This window comes from Natator depressus, chromosome 1, assembly GCF_965152275.1.
Source record: "Natator depressus isolate rNatDep1 chromosome 1, rNatDep2.hap1, whole genome shotgun sequence".
Taxonomy (NCBI): Eukaryota; Metazoa; Chordata; order Testudines; family Cheloniidae; genus Natator; species Natator depressus.
Genome location: NC_134234.1, coordinates 63546333 through 63574222, shown reverse-complemented (window position 1 = coordinate 63574222; position 27890 = coordinate 63546333). Strand labels below are relative to the sequence as shown.

General features: G+C 44.4%; 1 protein-coding gene across 1 annotated transcript; it reads right to left on the bottom strand.

Moving 5' to 3' along the window:
* Positions 1–7029: 7029 nt before the first annotated feature.
* LOC141993936 (protocadherin-8-like) lies at positions 7030–12061 on the bottom strand. The gene is made up of 4 exons (XM_074964212.1): positions 9635–12061; positions 9014–9081; positions 8772–8905; positions 7030–7697 (listed from the first exon to the last, which is right to left on the bottom strand). Exons 1-4 carry the CDS (start codon positions 12059–12061, stop codon positions 7330–7332), a joined length of 2997 nt encoding a protein of 998 aa, XP_074820313.1. The 3' UTR covers positions 7030–7329.
* Between the last annotated feature and the right edge of the window lie 15829 nt (positions 12062–27890).

Here is a 27890-nt window from a genome sequence, read left to right as displayed (position 1 = left end):
CATGCACAGGAAGGGATGCTATTGTAGACCAAGGTCCAGTGTACAGCAGCCCTGGTTACTACAAGTTGTGGACTACAAACTGCAGCATCTAGAGAGAATTTCCTGCCAGGAAGTACCCTCTGCCTGCCCCCCCACCCCCCACCCCCAGCAGGAGGTCTCAGTACTGACTGAGCTGGGAGCAGGTAGCAGGCCAGCAGAGAGGAGGCTGCTGCACTATAATCATGTTCTATGTTCTTTACAGAATAAACCCTTGTTCCTGGTGGTTTGTCTGAGTGGGTCGGGTCTGCACAAAGGAGCCTCAGACCCAGTTTCCCAAAGTTGTTTAAAGTCACAAGGCAGGCTTCCCCTACCTTGAACAACCTCATACTGGGCCAATGAACAGGAGGGGGTTTACATTATTTTTTTATATTGAGGTGACAATGATCCACAGAGTCTGGTCCCTCTGTATCCACAGATCATTGGTCTTTTTGATCACTATATAGGTAAACAAAGCTCTCTAAGCAAGAAAAGCCATGGGAGCCAGAGCCTGGGGAGCATGAGCTGCAATTCAGAGAAAGAAAAAACATTTCTATTATTTGCAGTCCTAAGTAGTCTGGATATTATAATGTGGGGATCCAGCAAATGATTTGCCAGAGACTCAAATACTGGTGAAAAGTCCTCTCTAGAATAACTTTTAAAAGCTTCCTAATGCAATACAATTTCCATGTCAGGCTCAGAATGAAAAAAAAGCTTGAAAGCTGCCAAATATTTCTCGATTTATATATACAGATGATCTGGGTTCATCTAAGTGAAACTAACAAAGAAAAGAGAAAATCTTTCTGAGCCCAGACTTAAAATAACACATATGAGCTCTAGAAGAGTTTCTGCCTTTTTTTTTTTTTTTTTTTTTTGGTCTTACCAGGGTAAAGAAAGTAAGAATATCTAAGAAAAAAAGCTTATAACACAAGGCGGAATGCTTGTATAATTTTGCTACATTTAAGCAAAACAATAAGGATTGGACTATCTGATAATTACTGAAAGGAGAAAAGAATCTCTTTATGGTAGACCTTTGTCTTCCATTCAGCACCCAGCACAAGAAGGGCCTATCTCCCAGACCCTTGCTTTTAAAACTGTATTGTGTATAAAATCCAAAGGTCCCTTGAGTGAGTGACTTTTACAGCTACAAGTTTTAAAGAGGGGAAGAATTAATAAAGTCGTTTGATAGAGTTTCTCCTCCTAGGAGATTTTAGTTCCCAGTTGTTGCTTCAGCCTGACAGCATAAATAAAGGAATACAACCTAAGACAGACCCTTTGAGGGACTCTGTGGGCAAGGAAGAAGCGATCAGAGGGCCACAATTCTCATAGTTCACAAGAACTGGATCCTCTCACTACACAAAGAGCTAAAATTAGCCTTTTCTACAGACCTCCAAGTTTGAGCTTTTCTAATAGCCCATTGACTGGAATAGTACTTTAAAGAGGAGCAAGAACCACTCCCACCAAAACTGTAACTCACATTGCACACAAAATTGAAGGGAAAGAATAAAAACAAACTTAGGATCTTAGCTGTCCCCTGTTTTTTTACCAGCAGACTGAAAGAAAGTGTGCTCACAGCCAGCCAAAGCCTTGATGTATCCCTACCTCTCGGTTTCTCACACTGTCTTGATTCACTGTCTGTCTCTCTCTGCAAGTCAGATATCAGAAGGAACATGAAAATATATTGGACTAAGCTGCCATCAAATATCTGCACCACAGCAACATGGCAAAGATGAGCTGAATACACAGTTCAAAAGGTATTTGCATGATCTTAAGTGTGCCAAAGCGAAAAGTTCTGCTAATCAACAGTTAACAAACACTAATTTTTACAAATCCACGTACATAAAAGTTCATCTATCCTAACAACAGAAGTAAAATTAGATTCGAACCTCAATTAAAACTTGAAGAACAGCCTGTTATGATCTTCAATACACTGAAAGATTCCTTTTTTGAAAATCAAGCCCTCTCATGCTGTCGCATTAGACTATATTGTTAATGAGTTCTTTCATTCCTCTGTGCATGGCAATATATTTAATCTTTGCTGCATATTTTAAATGATTGATGTTCCCCTAATTACATTTTATGGTATCTTGTGCTACGCCACCTCTAATGAGAGCAAACATCCCATTACCTCTCTAGTCCTTAACCACAAAAATCAATAACTGACATTTATTCAATGAACTGCAAATTGTGACTCACCAGCTTCACTTTGTGTTCAGTAAATTTAAACTGCAATTAATTTTCATGCATATCACAAAATAGCAACTACAGGCATGGACTAAGTTTTAAAGTGATTTGCTTCCTTCTTGGCTAATTACAATACAGTGAAACCCATCCTGAGACATCACTTAAAGGACTGAGAATAATCAATTGCTTAATGGAAATGATCTTTTCAGCAAAGTTGGAGCACAATTATAATTCACACATTTGGGAATCCTTTGGAGCTATGTCTGAAGACATGAGGTTCTTTAATAAGGGCAGTCTCTTGTAGAGGTTATACTGTAAATATGTAGGTGAACTCCCCTTAACTTCATTCCTATTGTGTATGTGTGAATAAATAAAATGTACTGTAAAAGAACTGCAGCCTTGGATTTTTCCAAAGCTGAACTTTGCCAGATGTAATGCAGTACTCATAACATTAGCTTAGCACATTAGCCACTTACTTATTTCCAATCAAAATTCCAATCAAATCTTGTTTGATATGCAACTAGAAAATTGATGTGCCCTCCATTTGTTGTTTCTTTCAGAATTCTTACAGTTGGGTAGCTTATATTTTCATTCCAGAAATTTACACTCATCTATCAAAAGAAGACATATTTGGGGAGTACCACTGAAGGCCTTAAAATACATACATATCAGTAAATACAGAAAGGGTGAAATCCTAGCCCCACTGCAGTCAATGGCAGAACTCCTACTGATTTCAGTGGGGCCAGGATTTCACCCTAAACTTCCAAGGCCCCTTTACATTAAAGGAGTGCACCATTTCCAGGGCAAATGGTACAGATAAGTATCACAACCATTTGCACCTGAAAAAGTGCAGAGTCCCACTAGCCACCCTTCAGTGTGTCCCCACTAACCGGCTTGGTACTGCAGTCTTCACATTTTCTCCACTCACTGCTGTAGCTAGCACCTATCTCATATATCCCAACACAGCTCCCTAACGCATGGCATTGAGCAGGTAGTGTATTGCATGCATTATATGTGTCATATAATTAGGATGTATTTGATACAATTAACATAATACAATGTATCTGCACTTGTTAGCATTATGATCTATTTGGTTTTCAATGCTAAATTCCAGCTGTTGCCTCCAGTAAACCAACCAGATCTGGCCCTGTCCTGAAAGGCAAAAGCTACTCCCTCATACAACTGCATGCAGATATCATAGTTAAGGTAGCCAGGACGTGCTGGGCAGGAAGGGGCCTGTGTCTGCACTGCCTTGCACCTTATGTCGTCATTTACAGATGTGCAAAAGGAAAGGAAAGCAGATGCAAAACTATGCCAAGGCAGAATAGTACCTTTTCATTCCCTCAGTGAACAAATTTTGACAAGTGCAATTGAGTACACAATGTGTAAGGAAGTAGGGAATCTATTGTGAGGATGTGACAGGGTGCTGAAGCCTAACAGATTGATGAGCACTCTAGTCACTGTGGCATCAATTATCTTCCCCAGTGCTGGCTGATTGAGGAAATAGGGAGGCATTAACCAATCAGATGGGGAGGCTGGGTGATTTAAGGAAGTAACTGGCCCATCAACTGACTAACTTGATAAAAGGCAAGAAGGAAGAGTTAGGGGGCTAGGGCTAGCTGTAGCTAGACTGAAAGAGAATCCTTTCCCTCCTGGCGTTTGAAAGCAATAGGGTCATATGTATTAGAATTGTTGTATTGTACTATACAGGTGTTGGTGGAGGCGCCTTGAATATATTATTCGGAGTGGACACTAAAATAAGGGAGTCTAACTGGTGACCCAGGATAGCAGGGCCGGGGGATTGCCAAATGCCCTGTTACAGATGGATAGATCTGGCGGCTAGATCAATATTCTGATTTCCAGACTAGGTCATTGGAATTGGAGCAGAAATGTAAAATGGAGGATGTGCAAAAGGAAAATATATCATCAACTGAGTGGCTGCATTACTAAGTATTCTCCTGGGCTCCTATAGAGTGAAATTCTCCCATGATGCAAAGCTTTGCACACTACTTAACCCTGAAAGGGGCCCCATGCTGACCTCATAATGGCTGGTGCAGAGGACAGGCCATGGGTATGTAACAAGAAAGGCCATGTGTCATAAATATAAAGGGAAGGGTAAACCCCTTTAAAATCCCTCCTGGCCAGAGGAAATCTCCTCTCACCTGTAAAGGGTTAAGAAGCTAAAGGTAACCTCACTGGCACCTGACCAAAATGACCAATGAGGAGACAAGATACTTTCAAAAGCTGGGAGGAGGGAGAGAAACAAAGGGTCTCAGTCTGTCTATATGCTGCTTTTGCCAGGGATAGACCAGGAATGGAGTCTTAGAACTTTTAGTAAGTAACCTAGCTAGGTATGTGTTAGATTATGATTTCTTTAAATGGCTGAGAAGAATTGTGCTGAATAGAATAACTATTTCTGTCTGTGTATCTTTTTTGTAACTTAAGGTTTTGCCTAGAGGGGTTCTCTATGTTTTGAATCTAATTACCCTGTAAGGTATCTACCATCCTGATTTTACAGGGGGGATTTCTTTACTTCTATTTACTCCTATTTCTATTAAAAGTCTTCTTGTAAGAAAACTGAATGCTTTTTCATTGTTCTCAGATCCAAGGGTTTGGGTCTGTGGTCACCTATGCAAATTGGTGAGGCTTTTTATCCAACATTTCCCAGGAAAGGGGGGGGGTGCAAGTGTTGGGAGGATTGTTCATTGTTCTTAAGATCCAAGGGTCTGGGTCTGTAGTCACCTAGGCAAATTGGTGAGGCTTTTTACCAAACCTTGTCCAGGAAGTGGGGTGCAAGGTTTTGGGAAGTATTTTGGGGGGAAGACGTTTCCAAACAGCTCTTCCCCAGTAACCAGTATTTGTTTGGTGGTGGTAGCGGCCAATCCAAGGACAAAGGGTGGAATATTTTGTACCTTGGGGAAGTTTTGACCTAAGCTGGTAAAGATAAGCTTAGGAGGTTTTCATGCAGGTCCCCACATCTGTACCCTAGCGTTCAGAGTGGGGGAGGAAACTTGACACCATGTAACTACATTTCCCGTGAACCAACACCACAGGCAGCCAGTGTGGCAGTATCTAGCTAGTGTAAACCACACTAGTCAAGTGTGGGTCTCTGTATAGCCAAGTATGCAGTTCAAATGTAGCTCTGTGTGATCTCAGTGTAACCACCTCAGCTGAACGCTGAAATTTTGGAAAGTTTTGATTCGAGCCTGGATTGCAAACTCTCAAATTTGGGAGTGTGTGTTTGCACCCATGATTTTTGTATTGCCCCATTCCACAGATATGAAGTTCAGATCCAGAATTTGGATTCATGGTTGTGGTTCAAGACTCATTTCTACTGAGAAAGATTAGAATGAGTTAGAGGTGAATATAGCAATAAGATATAAAATTGTAGGCTTCTTATAGACTACAATCTAGTAGGCTATGGGTGCACAATTTGGTCACAGGAGTGAATGCTGTAAGTCACCCAAGAACCTCCAAAGCAAAACAGCCTCCTGACACACACCCTGGAGTAGCTTATTGCTGCCAGAATGTGGCTCGTTCATTTTGCATTTCAGAATTTTTATTTTCACTTTTTAAGATGCAATTTATGAATTATGAAAGTAGTTCCTAGTAACATAACATGAGAAATGAGAGAAAAGTTATAAATGCTATTTTCTCTAACTCTATTTTTAAGGTTCCCTGTGCTATTAGGAACTCTTTGCCCCCTCTCCATTTTCTCCAGAAGCCAAACTGCCTTATTAACAACAGTTTGTGGCCCCAAAGCCAAATTTAACTCACTCTCTTTAATAAAAATTTTTACTGAACAGCACCGGGATTCTGCTTTTCACTAGAACTTGAGCTGACCATGTCTGAAAGGTAACAAACAGCTGCTGAAATGGCCCTTTGGCCTTTTGTGAGAAAGCAATCTGTTTTAGGTGTAACTTTCCCTTCAAATCTTTCTTCTCTCCCCATCTCCAAATGCCTCCCTTCATCCCCATACTCACAGAAGATCTCATTTAACGCTGATAATGTGGTAGAACCTACTGGCCAACCAAGCCTTATTATCTTTGTCCTCCATATCAGTGTTACTCTCTCTTACACACACACACATAATATGTGTAGGGAATTATTATGTGTGAATCAGTGACGCGGTACGAATTATGCACTACGGGGATTGAGATACAGCTGTGGCATCGTCCAAAAGGCCCAGCCAGCCAATGAGAATGTGATTTTTTTGAACATCAGTATCCCCAACCAGATTAGAATGGCTCTTCATTACCCTGAACTACTCAGTCCTTCAACATAGATATTGTTCCTGATTATTTATTAAGAGCCCACTTCGATAGCCTTTACTCACACTTTGTCTGCACTGCAATTAGACACCTGCAGCTGGCCCATGCCAGCTGACTTGGGCTCATGGGCTTGGGCTAAAGGGCAGTTTAACTGTGGTGCAGACATTTGGGCTCAAGCTGGAGCCTGAACACTGGGATCCTACCCCCTTGCAGGGTGCCAGAGCCCGGGCTCCAATCCAAGCCCGAATATCTACACCGCAATTAAATTGCTCACCAGCCTGAGCCCCATGAGCCCAAGTCAGCTGGCGTAGGCCAGCTGTGGGTTTTTAATTGTACTGTGGACATACCCTAAGGCTTCTATCCTCTCTCATGGACACAAGGGGTCTGCTTGCCTCTTTCCAGTTACAGGATTGCAGCCTAAATTTGCATTTATTATTTGACAGCTAACACAAATAGAACAGGTGAATTATCTGATAAATCAGGAAATAAGTATTTCATAAGAAACAGAACAGATACAGGCATACATTTAGCTTTTAAATGTATATCTAGATCTACACTTTTTATTTACATTAATTGTTTCAATATAAAACATAAATCTTTGCTTCCCCCATCCTTCTTTAGCTGCAGTAACTATGTCCTTTAATATGATTTTTTTTAATTTTGACTCTTTGGTAAATATAAAGGACAAATTTAGAAGGATGATTTGTCTAGACATTGATTGCTTTTGCCATAATTTAAAGTTATATTTGATTTTTCGGTGGGATTTCATTTATACATCTCAGCTGGTAACATTTACACATAAACACAAACATATTTAGTCCATTCTTATGACAGTTTTGGATGTCTTTACATTGCTATGTCAGAATGACGTTGCTACTTCAGAGGCGTTTGGGAGTAAAGTGTTCTGTGGAGGGTGATTTAGTCCTTTATACTGTCTCGACAGAGTGGTTGGTGGCATTTCTGGCTCACCACTTAGAACTCTTTCACATAGTTTTTCAGTTTTAGGAATATTAACTTGATAACACTCTTTCAGCTTTGGCTGCTGTGGAAGAAAATTTGGCTTCCCGAGCTGAAGGATGGGCTGATAAATTGGTGTTGTAGAATATGCAATCATATAATTTTCATAATGCAATGGGATGGTTTTGCTTGTTTGGGACTGTTGGACATAAAATCTACAGTATCTTTCTGTGTCCTTGTAAGTCCGTCCATCTGTACAGGCTGTAGTACCTGGAAGAGAAGTAATGTTTTAACAATACATTTTTTTTTCTGGAATACAGTGATCTAATATGTTCTGCCAGGAGAGAAATATCAAATTCCCATTACTTTCACCAGCATTATGCAATTAGATGTGTTTATTTCTACAAAAAGAGTTTTATATATCAAGAAAAACATAGCCACACTTCTGTGCTTGGTTAAGGGGCAGATTTCCATGCATGTCAATGGGAGCAACATCATGTCCTAAAATTAGGCTCGGATCCTAAAAAGAAACACTTCCCTCTACTGTTACTCACACCTTCTTGTCAACTGTTTGAAATGGGCCACTCTCATTATCACCACAACAGTGATTTTTCCTCCCTTGGTATCCTACTGTTAATTGAATTGTCTCGTTAGACTGACCTCCCACTTGGTAAGGCAACTCCCATCTTTTCATGTGTTGGGTATTTATACCTGCTTCTGTATTTTCCACTCCATGTATCTGATGAAGTGGGTTCTACCCCACGAAAGCTTATGCCCAAATAAATTTGTTAGTCTCTAAGGTACCACAAGGACTCCTTGTTTTTTTTTAACCCAATTTGAATTCAAGTGTCTCCAAGATCAGGGCTTTAGTAATAGCAAAACCAGTGTGATATACAAGGGATTTGACAATAAGCAATGTAACTGTAAATATATTTTATTTGCTAAATGCCCAAACATGTGGTAGACACTTTACAGAAAAAATAGAAAGACAGAGGCCTAAAATTTCAAAAGTGACAAATGATTTTGGGTATCTGAGTTTTGGGATGCTCAGCTTGAGACACCGTAAAGTGTGGAATCAGTACTTTCTGAAAATCAGACTCCTTTAAAGTGTGCTAAGCTAGGCACCTAAAAATAGAAGACCCACAAATCATAGTCACATTTTGGCAAATTAAGGCTAGAAGACCTGATTCTTCACTGGGCATTCCAGTTGCATGCCTGTGTAACTCCACTGATTCACCACCGCAGTAATGCAGTGGTGATTCAGGCCCATGATCTCTGCCCAAAAAACGTACTATCTTTTTATACGTGTTGCCCTGAAGAGTTTGAAGTTAAATTTATACTTACCAACTTGCTTTTCAGCTGTCTGTGAAGGTGGCTTCTTTAACCCCTCCCCACTGATATCAGAATCACTGTCATTAAACTCGCTATCTCCTTTCCCACTGTCTTTCACACTAAACTGATCAGGAGTTGAATGGGAGCTGAAAGCAAAAGGAAACCATTAGTGTATTGTTTTTTCCATACTCTGCCTGGATGTGAAATTCTGTAAATGCCCAAAAATATTAAATGTAAGAAAAACACTACTTTACCTTAAACTCGAAGCAGATTCTTGCTCCTGCCAAAGAGATGGGGAATGAAAAGGAACAAGAACTTGACCCTGACAAAAGAAAGAAATAGCTATGTTAATACTTTTGCATCTCTCAATATAAAAATGACCCAACAATAATTTAAGCACAAGGTTTACTTCAAGTGGATGGATAATATGATTCTAACATATCAAATAAATAGAAATAATAATAATTACAACAAACAGAAATAAACCATAGGCACTATATATCAACAAAAACACATACACATCTCTATAATAATATTTAGCTGTGATAGAACCCTTTTCATCTCTAGATCTCAAAGCACTTTACAGAAGTGGGTACATACACTTATTCCTATTCTACTGAGAAGTGAAATACAGGCAGTAACCCAGTGACAGAGTCAGAAATCAGATCCAGATCTTCAGACTCCCAATCCAGTGACCTCTATGTCTACAAGCGAACAGATCTAGTTCTTCTATGACCAAAATGTCCAGATATGAATCAAGCTGAATTGGGTAGGTGACCTCATGGGATGTTATGTCAAGCGCTTACTAAAGATTCCTGGGAGTTGAAAGGATGGATTAATTGCAGAGCCACTGAAAAGGAAGCAGGTGTGCTTACCTGGGAGTCTTTGCTCCTGGCTTTCCTCCCTTGGGCAGAATGACACAAGGACTCTCTGCTACTGTCCTCGGCCTGGGAAGTCTCACTGGGGTTCTCAGACTCGGTGGTAACAGAGAGCTGGCAGAGAGCTGGCAGGGAGGAGCTCCCTGCCTGGGAGCCTGAGCCCTTCAGCAGCCTGGCTTCCTGGCCTCCCCGCTGCTCTTCGGGCCCACGCTGGAAGTGAGTCTTGCTCCTCCTGCAGGTGGAGGCCACAGCGACGATAGCGACCAGCAGCAAGCCGCAGCCCCCGGCCAGCACAGCGATGAGGACCACGGAGGGGTCCAGGCGGGGCTGCCGCTGCAGCTCCTCGGCCGAGGGCTGCACGACCACGATCTCCACGCTAGAGGGGAGTGTGTCCGTGGGAATGAGCCGGACGGTGGCCGTGCAGGACAGCGACGGCCTCCCGCGGTCGTGGACAGCGACGACAAGCGGGAAGGCCGCTTCCGAGGCCCCTCCGCGCAGCCTCCTCCGCAGGGCCAGCTCCCCGGTGTCCCGGTTCAGGGCGACCAGCGGGTGGGCGCCGCCCCGGAGGGAGTAGGAGAGCTCGGAGTTGGCGCCTTGGTCCGCGTCGCTGGCCGCGAAGCGGGCGATCAGGTACCCGGCGGGGGCGCTGACGGGCAGCAGCAGCTCGGCGGAGCCGTTCGCCAGCGGCGGGGAGGTGATGACCGGGGCGTTGTCGTTCTGGTCCACCACCCGGACCCGGAGGCGGGCCCGCTGGCAGAGCTGGGGGGCGCCCCCGTCGCAGGCTTCCAGCTCCACCTCCGCCAGCGGCAGCTCCTCGCAGTCCAGCGGCTGCCGGGCGTGGACGGACCCGCTGTGGGGATCCACGGAGATCAGACCGGAGCGGGGGCCGCCGCCCGGGCTCCGTGTCTCCAGCAGCCGGTAAAGCACCTTCCCGTTGCGGCCCAGGTCGGGGTCGCGGGCCACCACGGTGGCGAGGTAGGCGCCCGGCGGGTTGTTCTCCAGCACCGCCACCTCGTAGACGGGCTTGGAGAAGAGCGGCGCGTTGTCGTTCTCGTCGCTCACGCGCACCGTGTACTGCCGGACGGTCTTGAAGGGCGGCGAGCCCAGGTCCTCGGCCACCAGGGTCAGGTTGTACTCGGCCACGCGCTCGCGGTCCAGCGGCGCGGCGGTGACGAGCACGTAGCTGTCGGCGTAGGCGCGCTGCAGCGCGAAGTGCTCGTGCCCGTAGAGGGCGCAGCGCACCTGCCCGTTGGGGCCCGAGTCCCTGTCCGAGGTGCTGACCAGCGCCACGAAGCTGTCGCGCGCCGCCGCCTCGCTGACGTAGGCCACCCCGGCGCCGGCGGGGGCGCCGCTCAGGGGGCTGACGCTGATGCCCGGCGCGTTGTCGTTCACGTCGGCCAGGCGCACGATGACTTTGCACGTGGCCGCCAGGGGGCTGGCGCCCCGGTCCTGCGCCTGCACGTCCAGCTCGTAGGTCCGCTGCCGCTCGTAATCCACCGGCCCCTCCAGCGTCAGGCGGCCCGAGAGCGGGTCCAGCCGGAAAAGCTGCCGCGCCTCGGCCGGCACCTGGCTGCCGAAGCCGTAGACGATCTCGCCGTTGGGCCCCTCGTCGGCGTCGGCCGCCTCCAGGTCCAGCAGCAGGGAGCCCCGCGGCGCGTCCTCGCCCAGCTCCACCGTGACCGAGCCCTGCGGGAAGGCCGGGCTGTTGTCGTTGGCGTCCAGCACCCGGACGCTCACCGTGGCCGTGCCCGAGCGGGCCGGGCTGCCGCCGTCCTGGGCCACCAGCTCCAGCGTGTAGGCGGCCTGGGTCTCGCGGTCCAGCTCCTGCAGCAGCACCAGCTCGGCGCTTTTCCCGCCGTCCGCCCGCGTCTGCGCCTCGATGCCGAAGTGGCTGTTGCGCGAGAGCCGGAAGCTCTGGATGGAGTTGGAGCCCACGTCCGGGTCCAGGGCGATCTCCAGCGGCAGGCGGGTGCCGGGCGCGGCGCTCTCGGACACCTCGAGCGGGATGTGCGCCTGGGGGAAGCGCGGCGCGTTGTCGTTGATGTCCCGCACCTCCAGCTCCACGTGCACCAGCCGGTACTGCTCCTGCCACAGGCTCACCACGTCGAAAGCCAGGACGCACTGGAGGGACTGGCCGCACAGCCGCTCCCGGTCGATCCCTGCCTCGCCGATGCTCAGCTGCCCGTCGCCCTCCCGCACCCGCACCAGCGAGCTGTTGCTGAACTGCTCCATCAGGCGGAAACTGCCGAGGGGTCTGTCCCCAGAGCTGGACTGTAAATCGTCCGACAGCACCCCAAAGACTGTACCGGGGGCGTCTTCCTCGTCCGTGTGGTACCTGACCGTCTCACCCAGGCACCCTGCGCCCAGGAGACACAGCAGCACAGAGCTTAGTCCCGCTCTGGACAACGTGAGACCAGGAGACATAACCCCTGAGATCCTACCACGCAGCCCTCAAAAAAAGCCACTGGCACTTTGTGTTGTGGAAGCTTTAAAAAGGCCAGATTAGAAACAGACCAAAAGCCCCCACTCCTGAATGCCCGGACTGATCACTGTCCCCCCTTTAAACACATCCCAGCAATCAAAACCTCTCTGCTGTGTAATTGATGCCAGGAGTCTTTAAGTAGCTCTGCGTGCCCCAGGCTACAGCTTGCCTTTTTGCTCTCTGCGCCCTTCCCCAGAGATTATATAGATAAGGATATGCAAATCAGCATCTCCCCTGACCAATCCTCTGATCCCTAGGGACACCAGTGTCATAGTGTCCCCTGCATGGACTCAGTGGGACATTCCCCCAAGAAATGAACAATCTGTCAATTACACATGTGCAAACACATTGCTCTGTTCTCTAGCAAACTTGGCGACTAAAGTTTTCCCACTGACTTGCTCTCCAGATGTACAAAAGCAGAGGACTTTTCCCTGTAATACATTTAAGAATGTTCTTATACAAACACTATATTAAAAAACCAAACGCATATATGTGTAGAAGTAAAGCGGGGTGGCATGGTAGGAGGAAGCTAGGAAGAATGATAATGACAGGAATTCCCACATTAGCAAAAAGGAAAGGAGGACTTGTGGCACTTTAGAGACTAACCAATTTATTTGAGCATAAGTTCTCGAAAGCTTATGCTCAAATAAATTGGTTAGTCTCTAAGGTGCCACAAGTCCTCCTTTTCTTTTTGCGAATACAGACTAACACGGCTGCTACTCTGAAACCACATTAGCAGTTACTTGTGGTGTATGCATGTAGGCAACATAATTAGTCCTTTCGATATTTCTGTGAGTTAAAGAATATGAATTAACACTGTCCTTTTTCTTCCACCTCGCTTAATATCCATCAGGGCTGATCAGTGAGAAACTCCTGGGTTTAATCCTTCAAGAGACCAGGCAGGAAGCCCACCAACTCTTAGTAGCAATACTGTCTCCTTAGGTGGTGGAAGAAAGAAGGAAGGGAGGTTTCCACTGATGTTTTGGGTGTATGGTTTATGATTAAGGTGTGAGTGTATGAGCTTGCGCAGGCCCATAAAAATATTACAATGAGAATATTTCTGTTTAAAGTCATTGCACGGAGGAAGCTGCGAGTGGTTTGAAAAGTGGGAGGCTCAAAGGGAATGAAACCATCTGCCCAAATGCCGGGTGGCAACAAATCGTTTGGTGTCAAGTTCCCTGACTGTGCCAGAGTGTCACCTTGTTGACAGTTCTAACCATCGTTTACAAAGTGGTGATGAAAAAGTGTATGGTTTTCTGTACATATGTGCATCGCTGTACATAAGTATTGCCCTGCTCCTTGAAAAATGATTCTTCTTCCATGCACACTTAGAAAAGACGTAACTTATCAACTGTGCTAAACAGATCAATGGAGTCCAAAAATAAGGTAGAAATTTCAAATAAATAACTGAAACCAAGTGACGCCGGGAAGGCGTTCTGCCTTATTTCTAGAATTCGTTTGTGTGGTTGCTTGGTTTTGTGTATGTATGTGGGGGAGGGGTTACTTTGGGGGGTTTCTGCTTGTATGTTTCAGATCAGATCAATATTGTCAACATTATTTTTGAACACTCTTTTTATAGGAATAATTAATATTTGTTTTCTACTGTAAGTTCCATACCATGCATCTCTCATCAGCTGATGATCTGAATGTTCAATATTTTTCTTACATCTTATAGAAAATTAAATTCTACTAACCCACTATTGACCCAGGTACTATTGTTTCATTTTCAAGGTGTGCTTTTGATTATTATGACATAAGTATGACATCTGGGCCTTATTTTTCATACATTTAGTATATCAAACCGAAGTACATATTATTTTTGTTAGCTGCTACTAGACCGATTTTATAATCACGCCAGTCCTCCATAATGTGTAAATGATCAGTGCATGCTTGACCTAAGGAAGGGAGAGTGCTATGTTGCTTTCTGTTGGTGTTTTGTTATTACATATGACTACTGCTATAATAAACAATCGTATTAAAAACGAAGCATTCTGTATTAACTAAGGACATTTGGAGTTGCAGGAAAGAGACATTTTCCGAGGCAAGATCAACGCTGCACCCGTTGAGTGACAGGCGAGCTAACAGAGGAACTGTATGATGTGTGTCCCTTTTTGGCATCTGGCTTTAGCATGCTGTGTTTACAACCCTGAGCTGCTGAAACACACACGTTACATTCTGTCAGGTTTGGGTTAGGTTAAAAAAAATCGATCTTCACATCAAAAGTTTTGTGGGAAACTTGCTTGCTTTCAAGTTTGCCAGCACATCCTGACAAAAGGTGAGTCTCGGAACCGAATGGGGACCTCTGCAGGAGCTTGAAAAAAATCAAAATAAAGCAAAAACAGTGCTACAGACAGGGCAAAGTGTGAGTGAATGCAGGCGAGGAAAGCAGCAATTTGTTCCTCTTGTTCAGTTTAGTAAAACCACATGATGGTGCTTTGGGGGGAAAAAAGTCAAAACAAAACCCTTCTGCCCCGAAAGTTCACATTTGTTCCTGAAACAAAAGCCCATGATACACTAATTTTCGCCAGATTGTTGGGGAATCAAATCCGTTAAACAGGATTTAAAACTTTGCAAGAGAAAACAAAATAATGAGACGGAAGGGGTAGTTTAAATGACAACGATGCCTAAACTTGGAGCGGCCAGATACGCTCTAATAGAACTGCAATGCCCACGTGGTTATCTTCAACTTGACATCATATAATAAATAGGTAAGAGCTGGATTCCAACATCCTAAATCACAGTGAGCAGCAATTTGCTCCCCGAGTCGTCTCATTTCTTCGCGTCTACTCAGAGTGTAAATTGCTACTCAAGGTGAGTAAGGGCATCAGAATCTGGCTGTGCACCCTTGTCTTTACTGGGATTTCAGCCCAAAGTGGAGTAGCTGCACTGATGCAAATTCCTTAGGCTGCCAGTCTGACTCCAGCCCTGTGCTTCCATGCAAATCTGTTCTTAAAGCCCCGGATCTGGCGGGGGCGGCGGCGGGAGAAGGTTTTCCAGCAGCGGAGGAACTGAGCAAGACAGCCCCTGACTGCTCTCTAAAAGGACCCCCTCTCAAAACCTGGTGCTCTAGGAGGCAACACAGAATCTCATCCCTCCCGTATAGAGCTCAGTACAACTTGCAGGGATACAGTTTAGCCCCAATTTCAAAGTGGGGTAAGCTGCAAATGTGGCACAGCACCATTTTAAACTGGTCCTACCCCCGGGTTTTGCCCAAGTACGAGTCCAGCTGCTCCACCAGTGGTTGAAATACCTCTGTAGACAAGGCTTAAACCTCCAAGATCATCAAACTGCTTCCCTCTCCTTCCTGTTCCAACTCCCACTCCGAGAAAGTTACAAGAGTAATAACACTGTTGTGAATTATTTGGCTATACAATTTAGAATTTCGTTGCCCTCTAAAGTCTATTCCAGATCTCATTCTATACACTCCGTAATCACAAACACTAATCATGAAACGACCATTAGCATGTTTCCCAGACAAATGAAACCACGGGGAAGCTGCTTCAAACTCCCCAAATGTAATGCAGCAAGTGGTGATAAGGTTTGTTCTAATGGAAACATAAACTTTTACAAGACCTTGAAAAGTTTTGCTCCTTCAGATTTGTTTTCCCTGTGCAATAAACAATTTCTGCATGGTTTTAACCTTCATGCAGATTCCTATAAAGGCTGGAAACAATTTGCATTTCTCAAATGCATGCACATTCTGGAGGTTTAATGAGAGCATGCTATCAAGTACAATAGCTTCAAGATTTAAACACCAGGAACTGAAGCCATTAAGAAGAAACATATATTTGTTTGAAAAATGAATGTGAAGGGCAGGGATTATTTTTCTTTTTTAGTTTTATAATCATTCCTTGAAAACAGAACCAAAGTTAATCATGTGAGCCAAAGCATACAAATGAGATATGTCTTAATGTCATGTTCTTGCACATTATTATTAGACCATTGGCTATTAAATTATTTTGTGATTAGAACCAGAGGGTTTTGTTTGTTACAAAGATATCAGTAAAAATACTCATCTCTTTAATAAAGTATATTTTGAGAAGATAATTCAGGATCACACAGAGCCAACAAGCCATGTATCCAGTACCCTAGTGGCAGGTTAAAATATAGTTGAGAATTATTAAAGCACAGCAGTGTAGAAGCAAATCATCTTTATCAAATTCAAAACCATCTTTTCTTTAACCTGGTGGAAATTAAGGAAGAATCAGAACTAACTGGTATCTAGCCTGAATACAGAAGAGGAATGTATTGAATTACATCACCTCAGCTTATTTCTAATCTTTTAAGCCTTTTTCCCACAAAGTACATATTGAGAAACATATTTATACAGAGAATGCTGTAATGATATAAGAAAAAAAATCAGTCTTATAATTTAAATACAATTTTGTTCATTGTTGTTAACAAAAGTTTAGATGAGGAAGTCCTTGCACCGGCAAAACTCCCCATTGGATCTGAGGCATTTTGCTTACTTAATAACAACACCTAGCTCTCACATAGCATTTTTATCTGTAGATCATAAAGGGCTTTGCAAAAGAAGATCGGTCCCATTATCCCCTATCTCTAGGTGGGGAAACTGAGGTATAGGGAGGTGAAACATTTTGCCCAGTCACACAGCAGGTCCGTGGCAAAGCTGGGCATGGAATCCAGCATTTCTGACTCCCGAGTTAGTGCTTGTTCACTGGACCACACTGCTTCCCCAGGTGGCTGGTGTCTGACATACCAGAGAGAGGGAGAGTGTCCTTCATTTACCAAATAACCAAATCTTGCATTCTTTAAGCAGGCAAAGCTCCTAGTAATATCACCTTTCTATTGTGTTTTAGTTACCCATATAATATATATTTATATGCATATAAATGCCAGACAACACTTTTGAGCACACTGACATCAGTGGAGCTATAATGATTTTCCAGGAGAGGGTCTGGCTCACTTGCTCTTAAATGCTCCTACGACCCCATTCCCAGTATGTCTGATCTGTGGAGGGAGAGGGGAAGAAGGGTGTCTTCTCCTACTGGCTTTGTCTGTTTCTTCCCCAGCTTCCTCTACTCCACCACCTTCCCGGTGGTTCTTTATTTTTTTGTACAACTACTTTTTTTAGTAATGGTAACCATACATTTTACATAGCATTACTGACCAGAAACAATTTGATGTGTGTAAATGCTGTTATTTCATCAAACTCCACCTAATTTTCCCCACCCGCGCCCTATTAATTTGAAAGGGTCCACAGCTTTCAACAGCAGAGTATTGTCTTTAACGTAAATGCCATGGGATAAGTCTTTTACTTATTGATCCTTCATTAAATTATAGAAATTAGAGCTGATAAAAGACATAGGAGGTGATCTAGTCCATCTCACTGCCAATGCAAGCTTACTTCTACAGTGTACGTTCTAGTGCAGTGGTCCTCCAACTGCAGCCCTTGGAGCTGCTTCTGTCACAATGGTGAAGCAACAGTTAATCTTCAAGCAGTGACACTTCCTGCTACTCGTAGCCCAGCGCAGGACTCTTTTAAGGATTCCAGGGGGTATTTTGATCAACTAAACTCAGAATAACAAGTATGTATCTGCACCCTGCACAGCTGCTTCGTGTCTTTCTTTGTCGAGTGTTTCTTTGGTGTAAATCCAACCATGATCAAAACTGGAGGATTAGCAAACACTGGAGGACAGAACTGCAAAAAGACACAGAAAGGCAACAGGGGGAAATTCAGTTCTAATAAAATCACTTAGCCAGAGAGAGTAAATAAACAGCATAGACACAAAATGGCAGGACAGTCGACTTTCATGCTGTCCTAAAATTTCTTATGAGTGCAGCTAAAGCACTCTGGAAAGGTATGAGGTAAGTAGAGTTGGGAGGATAATACAAAAGGGGATTTGCATATACTTTCATGAATAAACATATCAAGTTTGATGTGCATTTATTCACCGAATTAGTTTATTGGTTGATTGTAAGTATTTGGATGGCTGCTGGTTTATTTTTGAAAATTTTTGTGCATTCTGAACTTCATCCTATTGTCATTTTGTTACTATTAATTATTTGCCATTCATTTAATCATTGTGTTCTTATTGTTCTCCCATTTAAAAGTGTCAATCACTTCAGTTGTGAATGACCAATCACAAATTATGTGTGAGGGACTGCAGGTATCACACCTGGCCCTCAAGGTTCCCAGGCAGGACTCAGACCATGGCCACCACCCATCACTGCAGAAGAGGGGCTAGTGAAGATCTAGCTCACAAAGGTCCCTGCCCATGAAGCTCCTAATTGGGGTAGATGTCCAGCCCCACCAATTGGCTGGGACATACTATTTAAACCAAAAAGTGGCACAGGAAGTTGTCTGAGTAGCTAACTGAATCTCTGGCTGGCTGCTACTATGGGCCCTGCCTACTTGTCTGTGTCCTGAGCCCTGCCTGTTCCTGGCTCCTGGCTCTCAGCCTGTGCCTGCCTTCTTTATCCCAGACCCCCTCTGTTCCCAGTTCCCACTTCCCTACCTCACTTCAGGTCCCTGCTCCTACACCCTAACCCTGGCTTGACTCCTGATTTTGTCTCTGGCTGTGACCTTTGGCTCAGCACCTGACTCTGACCCCAGCGCTGGTTCCAGGCTTCTGACTCTAACAATTAGGCCTGACCACCCATCCCCCATTCCCCACATTATGAGTAATAAATAGTCAAAGTAAACAGTTCAGGGACAAGAGTAGCTTGTAATTTTTTCTCAGAAACTATTTGGTGAATACTTATGTGTAACGAATACAAATCATTCATACAAATCAAGACTGGCTTTGAGTATGACTCAAAAACAGGAAAAAAGGGATAATGAATCTCATAATTTACTTGCAACAAATAATTTGACCAAATATAAATATTAAGCAAGGGAGCAGGGGAAGAGACATGGCCCCTTTAAAGAAGACCTCTATCTAAAGAAGTAGTGTATAATACAAATGAATTGAAAATTACTGTTGTTATTGCTTTATCCCATGAAAATGTAAAATATGTCAAGTGATGAGGTTTCTATTACTTCCCGAGGGAGGCTGTTCCATAATCTAATAGATCTCATTGTCAGAAAGTATTATCTGCATTTTCCCTTTCCTAATTATCCCATTTTTCCTTATACCTCTCTAATTAATTTTTCTCTCTTTCTTGGTGTTTGCATCCTTGAATTAGTTGTATACTGTTATTTTGCATCCCCACAAGCCATGTATTCTTTCCCCATAAATCAATCCATTCACCACTTTAATCCTTCTTGTTCTTCTTTGAATTCCCTCTATTTTTTCAATGTTTCTAGAAATGAGAGGTGAAATCCTGGCCCTGCTGAAGTTATTTAAGGACTGAGCACAATATTAAAGGTGCTGTGGCAACCAGAGCCATATAGAGACTATTTTTATTTTCATGTTCTGATGTTTCTTCACATGCAACACAAATTGCATTACAGCTTTGCTGCTCAACATCTCTCCATTTCTTCTCCCCATTGATCTGTGTTTTAATTCTTTTCCGCAGATGTATCAGCTCGCACTTTTCATTTTTCAAAGATCACATCTCTCTTTTATTTATTTATTTTTAGTTTCCTGCCCATATTTCTAACCTTTCTGGGTCAATTTTTTATTATTTCTGTCCACTCTCATCTTTGCAATGCTTCCCAGTTTAGTACCACCTGTGAATTGTGCTGACATGTTGTTTACCCAGTCTCTCAGGACCTTAATGAAGATGTTAAGTAAGATTGGATATAACACCTTACTATGTGGCACCCCTGTGTACCCGTCCCCCAGTTCAATGTATTTCCATCTATCCCTTTCTTTGTTAGCATTCATCTAGCATTCCCCACGAGATTGTTCACAGCCAAGCCAATTGGAAGTCATACTGAAAATAAGATTTTTGTGAGATAGTGTATCCAATCATAAATGTTTGCTTCAGTGAGGCCCTGATCCTACAACCTGATTAGCCCAAGTGGGCCATTTTACTTGCATGTAACACTGGGCTACATATGAACTCAGGAATCCACCCAAGTAGATCAGATTTCAGAATCTGGCCCTAATTTTGTAATTACATATTTTGAAAAATCAGGTTTGTCTTGCAAAACTTGATGTTTACAAACAGATTCCATTATCATCTGATATTTAGTGATATTTCTCAGAGTATTGGTTCATTATTTTACCAAGGACAGCAATTAGACTCCCCCAACAGCAATTGCCAAAATCAGCTGTCTCTCCTTTTTGAGGTTTGGTACATTATACTACCTCCTCATTATACTACCTCCTCAGTCCTCCGTGACTTTTCAGAATTGTCAGACAATCAGTAAGCTCAGATGTTTCAAAGATTTCCTGAGGCTGATGTGTTCTGTTCTGCTGAATTTGGATAATATTGACATAAATCATTTCATAGCATGGACTTGAGGGAAATATATTTGTATGGAGGAAATACCGCACAAGACCCTCTGCACCACCTAAGATCATCGTAGCCCCTAACAGTGTAGGAGGGGAGGTACAGATGGACAGTTCATATGGTGGCCAAGCTGGAATAGCTGCCATATAGGAATTGTTCGGCACATTACCCATGGGAGCGTAATGGGATGGATTCCATCCTCTATTATTATTTTTTGATTATTAAACCCGCAAAGAGCACTGTGCTTAAATTTCAACTCTCCAGGCTTTGTGCTGAGTATTGGGTGAGTTGATTTTTACACAATAAAATAAATGCTGTGCTTACACTTAATGACTAAAATCCTGCTTGTGCTCAGCTAAAATATAAAATCAGTAGTTTGGAAGAGCAGGCTTGGAGCAAAATACAATTGCTTTGGGAACCTGAAGAACTCAGGGAGTTGGTGATGAGATATGCAGTCTTTCACCCCTACCATAGGTCACTAATTGGAATCTAGACCAGCTTAGTAGTAGTGACCTGAATTTTGGAACTAAAATTGTGATGTCTGTGGTGTGGCCTTTAGGAAATAGGCTGGTGATCTCAGGCCAGTTCCTAGTAGTAAGTGCCCACACAGCTCTCAGCTGCATCTGGCACCGTTGCTGGTAGTTTCTGGTGAGAGTGCAACATTTCCCTGCACCCAGAGACTGAAATACACTTTCAACGTTAGAGGTGGGCCCTCTGTGAAGGTACAGGCAAATTGGCCAGGCACTGAGGGGAAGTTTGCACATGCCACGAGTCCTGTGCCTGAATTTTCAGTGTCGCCAACCTGGCAACTTTCCTGAGCACCTAACAATGTACTTAACAATGTAAAAGGCAAACCTCATGGGCGGCGCATGAACTGCTGGCACAGGGAGGCTAGCCCCCAGCCCGAACTTTACACCCGAGGCCCCGCCCCGCTAGAGCCCAGAGCTCCACCACTGCAGCCACCGCATAGCACCAGGCAGGTGGGCTGCCCGGCCCCCAGCAACCCCAGCCCTGAAGCACCAGGTGGGCTGTCCAGCGCCCTGAGCCCCAAGCGCTGGGTGGGCAGGAGGTGCAGCCCCCAGTGCCCCCAGCCCCGGAACACCGGGCAGGTGGGAGACATGGCCACCCCAGCCCCGGAGCTCCAGGCAGGCAGGAAGCATGGCCCCAGCCACTTGGAGTCCTGGCCCGCAGACTGGACTCCCCTAGCCCTAGCCCCAGCTCCAGCCCAGCCATGGAGGAAGAGAGTGGGTGGGAAGCAGGAGGGAGCCTGGGGCGGAGCATGGGCGGGGCCTCTCCTGGCCTGTGATACCCGCCACCCATGAAACTATAGCTTATTCATATGCTTAAGAAATATACACTAACTATATATAGAGAGAGACACACCAAATCATTAAATTAGGCCCTTATCCAAGGCCCATTGGAGACAATAGGAATCTTCCCATTGAATTCAATGAATGTTGGATCAGTCTCTAAATGAGTCATGTGCTGTTTAAACAACAATTAATATTAGACAGAACTTAGAAGCAATACAAGAAGAGGAACTGCAGCAAAAATAATGAAGAAAACAGTGTAGACATGACAAACAGCCATGCCCTTAATATTCTGATATTTGTCAGCTGTTCTGATATTTAGACAGTTTGTCTTCAAAATAGAAGGAACATTTTTAATCACCTTTGTATTTCTTTCATTTCCCTAGAATATTTAGTGCCATATTTTATTTTGATTGCAATCTTTGTCTTTTGCCACACAGAAGAAAATCCAATAATCATGTGCAAAATAAACCTGTTGCAAAGACAGATTATTATGAGTTGTTGTTATTATTACCTATCACTTGCCAAGCACAGACACTGTGCTTTGACTGATAGATAAGCACAAGTAAGCCATGTTTTTTCATCCAAATTCTGCCTTCAACTACATTTCAAAACTCTATTGACTTCAGGTGTAAAGGAGGGGAGAATTTGTCCCTCCAAATATTAGAAATGCATTTATGGCAAAGAAGAAAGAGCAGGGAGTTAGATTGTACAGTCAACCATTAATAGCGAGGGGTTTATTACTTCTTTCTCTACATTGTATCAGCTAATGTGTCCTATTTTCCTCTTTCAATGTGATGCAAACTCATGAGTCAGGAAGAGACCTGCAGGGCTATGTTATCCCAAGGGAATGTCAGGATTTCATATCACATTTATCCAGGCTCCCTTTGATTATAATTGCCTTGTGACTTAATGCAAAACTCCAGCTATTCTTGTGTATTGTTTGTCACATGCTGTTTTACTGTAACTAACCAGAGTGCTTTTTCAACTATAGCCATAGATCGCTTTATTTTAAAGCCTAACCCTCACCCTCCTGCACATATACATGCATCCTTGAATTTTGTACTTTGATGAAGAGGTTCACTGGGTAATCTGAGCACTCCAGGATGGGAAGGAGGCTGATAGCTATTCAATGATGCTTGAGTGAAAAACCTTTGGTCAATGACTTGTTTCCTCTCCACAGTCTCAGCCTGTTATTTTTTTCCTGCCAGATGGTGTGGGAAATCTATTTCTGAGCCCCTAGACTGAGATAAAGAATTAGAGTTGCTTTGAGGGCATGCCTCCTTTCCAAACTCTTCCAAGCGAGGATTTCAGCACTCTCTATTGTAAACTTTGTAGCTGAACTCTTTCAGAATTCTGTTTACTGCTTCTTCACTTAGCCACATAGAGATTTTACAGCCCTATTCCCAAAGGAAATAGCGTAAAGGCACACACACAGAGAGGCTATATATTGCGCAACACACCCACAGGTGGCTTGGTATTTGGATTGCTGGAGAGACATTGCATATTTCACTTTTGATTGAGGAAGTCCATCTGTCCAATATGGACAGTGCGTTATTATGCATGAATACAGCATGAGTACACAGCTAAACACAAACATGTCAAAATTTCCTCAGAACTTATGACAGCAGGAAGCCAATTACTTTGAAAAGAATTGGTTCTGTTTCTTGACTGCAGTAACACAAACATACCACACACACACACACACACACCCCTTGCTCCCAACATCAAGGTAGAGCTTTGCATTTCCAATACTTTAATTCAATACAAGGTAGCATTTTTATGTATTTTATTTTTATTGCCGGGGGTAGAGTGTTAAGTTTCTCTGTAAGAGGTGTAGCAATGACAGGGCTGGAGGATGTTAATAAATAATAGATGGATTCTCTCACTTAAAGACAATGATCTGCAGATTCTTATTGTCAATTTAATTTAGGAAGGAAAAATCATTTAAATAATGATAGAATCTTCCTAATCAAATCAGAGAAGAATATGGCATCCAGAAGAACAACTGATGCCACAGCAGGACTATCTGACAGGCTTGAAAAACCACTGTAAAGTTGCCAACACAACAAGCCTTTTATCTTTTACACTAGCATTTGAAGCCCCTGATTTCCATCCAAGGAATAGGAGGAGGAACATGTAATCCTCCCACCACCTCATTACTTACTGTTTTAATTATCATTATTTTAAAAAAGTAAATAATCACCAACTAGACATAACTTTTTTGAAAACTGATACAAGAGAATTAGAAGAACATTTTCACAACTTGGCTTTATTCCTAACATAGAAGCACATCTCCCTTTTTATTTTTATTTCCCTTTATATTCATTTTGGGTAAATAAATAATGACATATGTAATTAATTTATCTTGTAAGATTAGACTTAGGCATGGTAAACTTGGGTAGATTAGCTATGTGCTGTTAATATTGCTGTAGACTTTCTACCCAAGAGGGCAACCATGCCCTCCTGAACAGTCTGCAGATCTATGCAACTCAGCTGGACACTCTCTAGATCTGATCACCCCCTTTGGCATAGATATTGGAGGTACAGTAACTGGAACCCTGTCCTGGTCCAGTCATCACCCCATATAGCTAGAGGCTAATTAAAATGCTCTTGCTCTGTATCTGAGACCCACTAGGATTGTCTGCCACTGTATACCGTTGGGCCCAGTGAGCTTCCACATCTTCCTGGTAGAAAATATTGTCTACCTGCAGGCTCATTCTGTGTCTAGACTGGTTATTAAACAATGCAAGAAACTTTTTTTTAGAGCGCTGCCCTTTATTAGGCCTTAATTACAGTGTCCCAGCCTTCTACCTCAATAGTGAATTTTTATACTGTCTCTGGTTTCACCTTAATCACTAAGAAACTGTTAGCGACGCAATTGTAGCCATACACTTGTGTGTGCCTAATTTATATATGCCAACACCCAACATGCATGCACAAATCAGCTATTGTATTTGAACTGTGCTCAGCTAGGCACATAGACTGGGATTTTCAAAATGAGCCTAAAGAAATTAGACACCTTTGGGTGCCTAATTCCCTACGGGTCCTTTGTAAATCCTAGCCTCAATTACCACATGCACGCAGAAAAGCCTGCCATTCTATTTACAACAGATATCCTGCCACATCTTTGCAAGATCGTAATCACCCTCAATTTATACTAGTTTTAATTCCTCTCCTGTGTTTCCCTTGTTCTTGCATTTGTCTACGGGTATTTTAGTTGGCTCATATTATGCCTCATATTTTCTTCATACCATTTCCATCGTCTGCCTTTCTTTGTGGTCCTGATTCTCTTCTCGCACACAGGCACAACAGAATTACACCTCGACCTCAATACAATGCGAATTCGGATATAATACGGTAAATCAGCAATCCGGGGGGGGCGGGGCTGAGCGCTCCGGTGGATCAAAGCAAGTTCGATATAATGTGGTTTCATCTATAACGCAGTAAGATTTTTTGGTTCCCGAGGGTAGAGGTGTATTTTAGTGTAAAATTAGTATAAGGTGACCCAAGCACAGAATCACTATGGTAACAAACTGATTTTAGCATAACAACATTAGCCACTTCTATTCTGAAAACCTGTCCTATGAGGGAAGGTTAATGAAACTGGGCATGTTTAGTCTTGAAAAAAGACTAACGGGGGGGACCTAATAACAGACTTTAAATATGTTAAGGGCTGTTATAAAGAGGACAGTGATCAATTTTCCTCCATGTCCACTGAAGATAGGACAAGAAATAATTGGATCAATCTACAGCAAAGGAGATTTAGGTTAGATTACTAGGAAAACTTTCTAACTGTAAGGATAGTTAAGCACTGGAGTAGTCTTCCAAGGGTGGATGTGGAATCTGTTATTGGATGTTTTTTAAAACAGGTCAGACAAACACTTGCCAGGGATGATATAGGTGTACCTAGTGCTGCCTCAGGGCAGTGGGCTGGCCAAATGACTTCTGAGGTCCCTTCCAGCCTTACATCCTATGAAATAGGAGTCCATACATATGTGCCAAGTTTCTAATGTGCCAAGGGTGCTCCCCGCTGGCTCTGCCCCAGCCCCCCTCACTCCATTCCTTCATTCCAGGCCCCATCCCCGCTCTGCCTCTTCCCGCTCCACCCCATCCCACCTCTTCCCCTCCTCTTCCTACACCGTTCCACCCCTTCACCCGAGCGTGCCCAGCCCTCACTCCTCCCCTCCCTGCCAGTGCCTCCTGCACGCCGTGGAACAGCTGACTGGGGCGGGTAGAAGGTGCGGGGAGGAGGGGGAGGTGCTGATCGGTGGGGCTGCTAGCGGGCGGGAGGCGCTGAGGAGAGAGGGAGGCACTGATAAGGCAGCTGCCAGCGGATGCTAAGCACCCATAATTTTTTTTCCATGGCGTCAGCACCTACAAGTCCATACACGTAGCCTGGAAATGACTTAATTAAATCAGCGCAAATTTGTGTAAACAAAACCATAGGGGCCTTCATAGAATCATAGAAATAAGGCCACAGAAGACCTGTTAGGCCAGGGGTGGCCAACCTGTGGCTCCGGAGCCAAATTCGGCTCTTCAGAAGTTAATATGCAGCTCCTTGTATAGGCACCGACTCCGGGGCTGGAGCTACAGGCACCAACTTTCCAATGTGCCGGGGGGTGTTCACTGCTCAACCCCTGGCTCTGCCACAGTCCCTGCCCCCACCTCTTCCCACCCCCCCTCCCCTGAGCCAGCAGTGCCCTCACTCCTCTCCCCACCCCCAGCCTCCTGCACGCCACGAAACAGCTGATTGGGAGGTGCAGGGAGGGAGGGGGAGGTGCTGATCAGCAAGGCTGCCGGTGGGTGGGAGACGCTGGGAGCAGGGGCGGGAGCTGATGGAGAGCTGCTGACGCATTACTGTGGCTCTTTGGCAATGTACATTGGTAAATTCTGGCTCCTTCTCAGGCTCAGGTTGGCCACCCCGTGCTAGGTTATTGAGTGGATCTTCTTGTCAGCATGAGCTCGTTCCGTGCAATACATATTTTAGTGTTTTATCCAGTCTAGTTTTAAAAGTCCTAGTTGTTCTACCTGCTGTGCCATTTTTCAGATTTAGACCTAAAGGAAAGGTCCTGATCACTTCTGGTCATTCAAAAACTCCACAGCACTTTCCATAAAAGTAGCAGTATTACCAGCAGTGTCCTGGTCAATTTCCAAATCAGGTAATTGTGGTACATTGTGCCTACCTAAACTCTCTTTACGGTTTCAGCTGGCTGTGATATTCTTCTTTATTACTGATGGTAAATGTCTATACTAATACTTTGAATTTATCTACTAGCTTTAATCTGATCATTTTAAAGCATTCTCCAAAACCAGGAAAGTACCATCATCCCCATTTTACAGCTTAGGGTGATGAAGCACTGAGAATACTAAGGGTATGTCTACACTGCACAAAAAGCCCCAGTTCTGAATCAGGTTTCAGCCCAGGTCCCCCTTCTGTCCACACACAATCAGCCTGACTCAGATCAGCAAGTGTGCAGGACCTGAGTTCTAGGCTCCTTCTAGTGGTGTGGATCAGAGCCCAAGTCCCACTGTGATTCAGGTCCTAGCCCTGTCAGTTGTGCAGTGTGGACTCAGATCAAGCCACAGACCTGAGTCAGAGGGGCTGCATGGTGCAGTGTGGATGCATTAGCATGGCTGTGAGATGTGGGTCCAGCTATTGTAAACCCAGGTTTACAATGCATTGTGGACTCTCAAAGGAGGGCTTGGAAACACCGAGTCTACAAGCCCAGGTCTCACAGACTCAGGCTTAGTGTGCATTGTAGATATACCTATAGTGACTTGGCTAGGACCATAAAGCAACAGAGATAGGGCTAGATCCTAGGTCTCCTGACTCCCAGACCCAGCTTAGAGCAGTGTTTTTCAAAGTTCGGGTCGCGGCATGTAAGGCACTGGGTCGCCTAGCTCTGCACCCAGGGACCCTAGCGGCAATGGTCAGCACCGCCGACCGGGACATTAAAAGTCCCATCGGCGGGGCTGCCCAGCTAAGGCAGGCTAGTGCCTACCCATTCCGACACTGCGCTGTGCCCCGGAAGCGGCCAGCAGCGCGTCTGGCTTCTGTGTGGGGGGGCCACGGGGTTCTGTGTGCTGCCCCACC

Excerpts from the sequence above, each read along its gene's own strand:
- LOC141993936 (XM_074964212.1), bottom strand. The coding sequence starts at position 12,061 with ATGTCTCCTGGTCTCACGTTGTCCAGAGCGGGACTAAGCTCTGTGCTG. Across the intron at positions 8,906-9,013 it reads GAATCTGCTTCGAGTTTAAG|CTCCCATTCAACTCCTGATC; the intron begins GTAAAGTAGTGT and ends TTTTGCTTTCAG. Across the intron at positions 7,698-8,771 it reads GACAGCTGAAAAGCAAGTTG|GTACTACAGCCTGTACAGAT; the intron begins GTAAGTATAAAT and ends CTTCTCTTCCAG.